Source organism: Emiliania huxleyi, assembly GCF_000372725.1.
Source record: "Emiliania huxleyi CCMP1516 unplaced genomic scaffold EMIHUscaffold_2516, whole genome shotgun sequence".
Lineage (NCBI taxonomy): Eukaryota > Haptophyta > Isochrysidales > Noelaerhabdaceae > Emiliania > Emiliania huxleyi.
This window is the reverse complement of record NW_005200159.1, coordinates 1-2,505: the sequence shown is the minus strand read 5'-3', so window position 1 is coordinate 2,505 and position 2,505 is coordinate 1. Positions and strand designations below refer to the sequence as shown.

Below are 2,505 nucleotides of genomic sequence, written 5' to 3'. Positions count from 1 at the left end.
CGGCATCGAGCTGTGGACGATGCAGGACGGCGCGCTGTTCGACAACATACTCATCTCGACGGACCCCGCGCCGGCCAAGATTGCGGCGGAGGCCTTCGCGGCGCGCTCCGAGGCGGAGAAGGCGGCCAAGAAGGCGAAGCAGGAGGCCGCCGAGGCGGAGAGGAAGGCCAAGGAGGAGGAGAGGAAGGCCAAGGAGGCCAAGGAGGAGGAGGAGGCCAAGGAGAAGGCCAAGGCCGAGGCCGAGGAGGCCAAGGAGAACCCGGAGAAGGACGAGATCTGACCGCCTTGTGGCCGCAGGCCGCGGACGCGGCGGCAGCCTCCCGCGAGCGTGGTCTCTGCGGGCGCGGCAGAGGCCAGAGCGCATCCGACCCCTTAGCTTTAGGCAGCGTGTGTGTGTGTACGTGTGTACGTGTGCAGCGGTGGGAGGGGCTGCGCATGGCTCCGCGGTGCGCGGCGCTGGCGAGAGCAGGTGTCCCGGCAACCCGAGCAGCCCCGCCGCAAGAGAGATGTCTCGTTTCGATGTATTAGCACCGACTTCCCGAATGATCACGGTTGATCAGAGGGCAGATTTGGAGAGATCTCGAGGAGTACACACAGATAGACCCTCCAACCATCCGAAAACTCCGACCTGATCGGTCGTACTGACCGCCGACAGATGTCAGATCACACTCTCTAGACAGCAGACAGGCCGACAGCCGGTGCGCCGCTGCGCGGGGCGCCCGGCCGGGGAGCAGCGGCCAGCGCAGCAGCCGCCGGCGCAGCAGCGGCAGAGCACCCTCTACCGACACACTGGTTGGGTAGTAGTCTAAGTTCTGAGCCTCGCGGCTTAACGGGTCTAAGTGTGGCTAGCCACGCTGGAGTGCTTACGCGGTCTAAGATCAGCGGGAGCCTCTTACACCGGCTAAGTCGGCCATGGCACGCGATATACGGCGCTCGCGCCCAAATTTTCTTCGCCTGCGCGGCGGGCGATCGATCCTCCTCATGCTCAGCAATCGCCGCCTCAGCATCCTCCTCTTCCGATTCTCGTTGCTGCTTCTTGAGCGCACTTCGGCGACATCTAGCCAAATAGTTCTCACAAATAGCCTCAAGCTCAAACAAACGCATGTCAGAGAAGCCTGTGTATGCTGGTCCTCTTTGAACGATCCGCGCGTGAGGTAGCATAGGGCCTTGTTGGCAGCAGCCAGCTTGTTGCGCTGCTTCGTTGCGATGAGCTGATTGGGATCGCAGAAGTGCATGCCAAGCACCGCCACGATCTTGAAGCAGAACACATCGCAACCGCATCGTCCGCACTGCCATCGGCATGCCGCGCCCGCCGCTTCGCCGCAGCCGCCTTAAGGCACGCATAGCGGCAGCACATGGTACGGTGCGCGTACTTGAGCAGGCGTTGCGCGCCGCAAGTAGCGCACTGGCCCTGGGAGACGGCGATATGGCGTCGTGCGCGGCATACGCTAGTCGGGACCGCGTCCAGGTATTTTTCGGGTAAACCTGGACTTTTGCAGGTATACCCGGGTTTTACCCGGAGTTGGCCTCGTGTCGTCTAAGTTCATGGCCCCCGGCCTTCCAGCGTCTAAGTCTGAGCCCGGCTCCGTGCGGGGGCTAAGTTGAGCGCTCGCTCGCTGCAGAGGCTAAGTGTAGAGCGACCCTCTAGCCCTACTACCCAACCATTGCCGACACGTCCCTGCACGCGGCCGGGGCCGGGCGAGAGGCTTGACACGATCCGACCCTGCGACCCTGACGCTGCTGCTCTAGCTATCAGACATGCACTGCTGACTGCTGCCACAATCTTATGTGCGACCGGTGCGCTGGCCCACTTGGCGGCCTTCCCGGTCAGTGGTGAGGCGCAGTTCAGAGCTGTCGATGGCGCGATGCCGCACTGGTCCCACATTGGTGACACGAGACCTAAAAGTTTGCCGGTCCAAGAGAGAGGCACCGGCGCTGTCCTGAGAAGGTGCGTGGTCCCTCTTGTGCAGTTGATCAATTGTGCAACATGGCACGGTCAGCAGCGCCGACAGGCTGTCGCAAGGCGTGATAGCATGGCCGCAAGTTCGCCGAAATCCCATGAAAACAAGTAAAAAATCGGCGACTGCGGCGGGCCATGGGAATGGACACCCTCTGGGGCCCCCGCGCCGGCCCAGAGCCAAAACGGGCCGTGCCGCGTTTGTGGTGTCTTCTCAAGCACTAGCATCCGGGCGCCGCACTCGAGTGGGCGGGTCACATCTATGTGGGCCCAGTGTGCGCACTAGGCGCATATGCTAGTGCTATCCTGCCCTATGGGAGGCAGAGGGATGGGGGGAGGGGGGGGCAGAGGTAAGGTGGGGTGAGACTGGGGAGGACCTCAGAGGTCCTCCATGGGGGTGGGGAACACACGGCGTCGGCCGGCGCCGAGGCGCCGGCAGCAGTGATCAGGTCGGCGACCTTTCGGTCCCTGCAGGCCGCATCAATTTTGCCGCGCCGGGACGGCTCGTGGAGCTCGTTGGCGAGCCAGTCCCGGGGGCGACCTTCGTC

The 2,505-nt window shown here is 63.4% G+C and overlaps 1 protein-coding gene across 1 annotated transcript; it reads left to right on the top strand.

Moving 5' to 3' along the window:
* On the top strand, window positions 1-610 carry EMIHUDRAFT_373806 (hypothetical protein; the record flags this gene model as incomplete). Its single annotated transcript, XM_005777947.1, has 1 exon — window positions 1-610. A coding segment is annotated over one exon (280 nt), but the record flags the coding sequence as incomplete, so codon positions are not given.
* Between the last annotated feature and the right edge of the window lie 1,895 nt (window positions 611-2,505).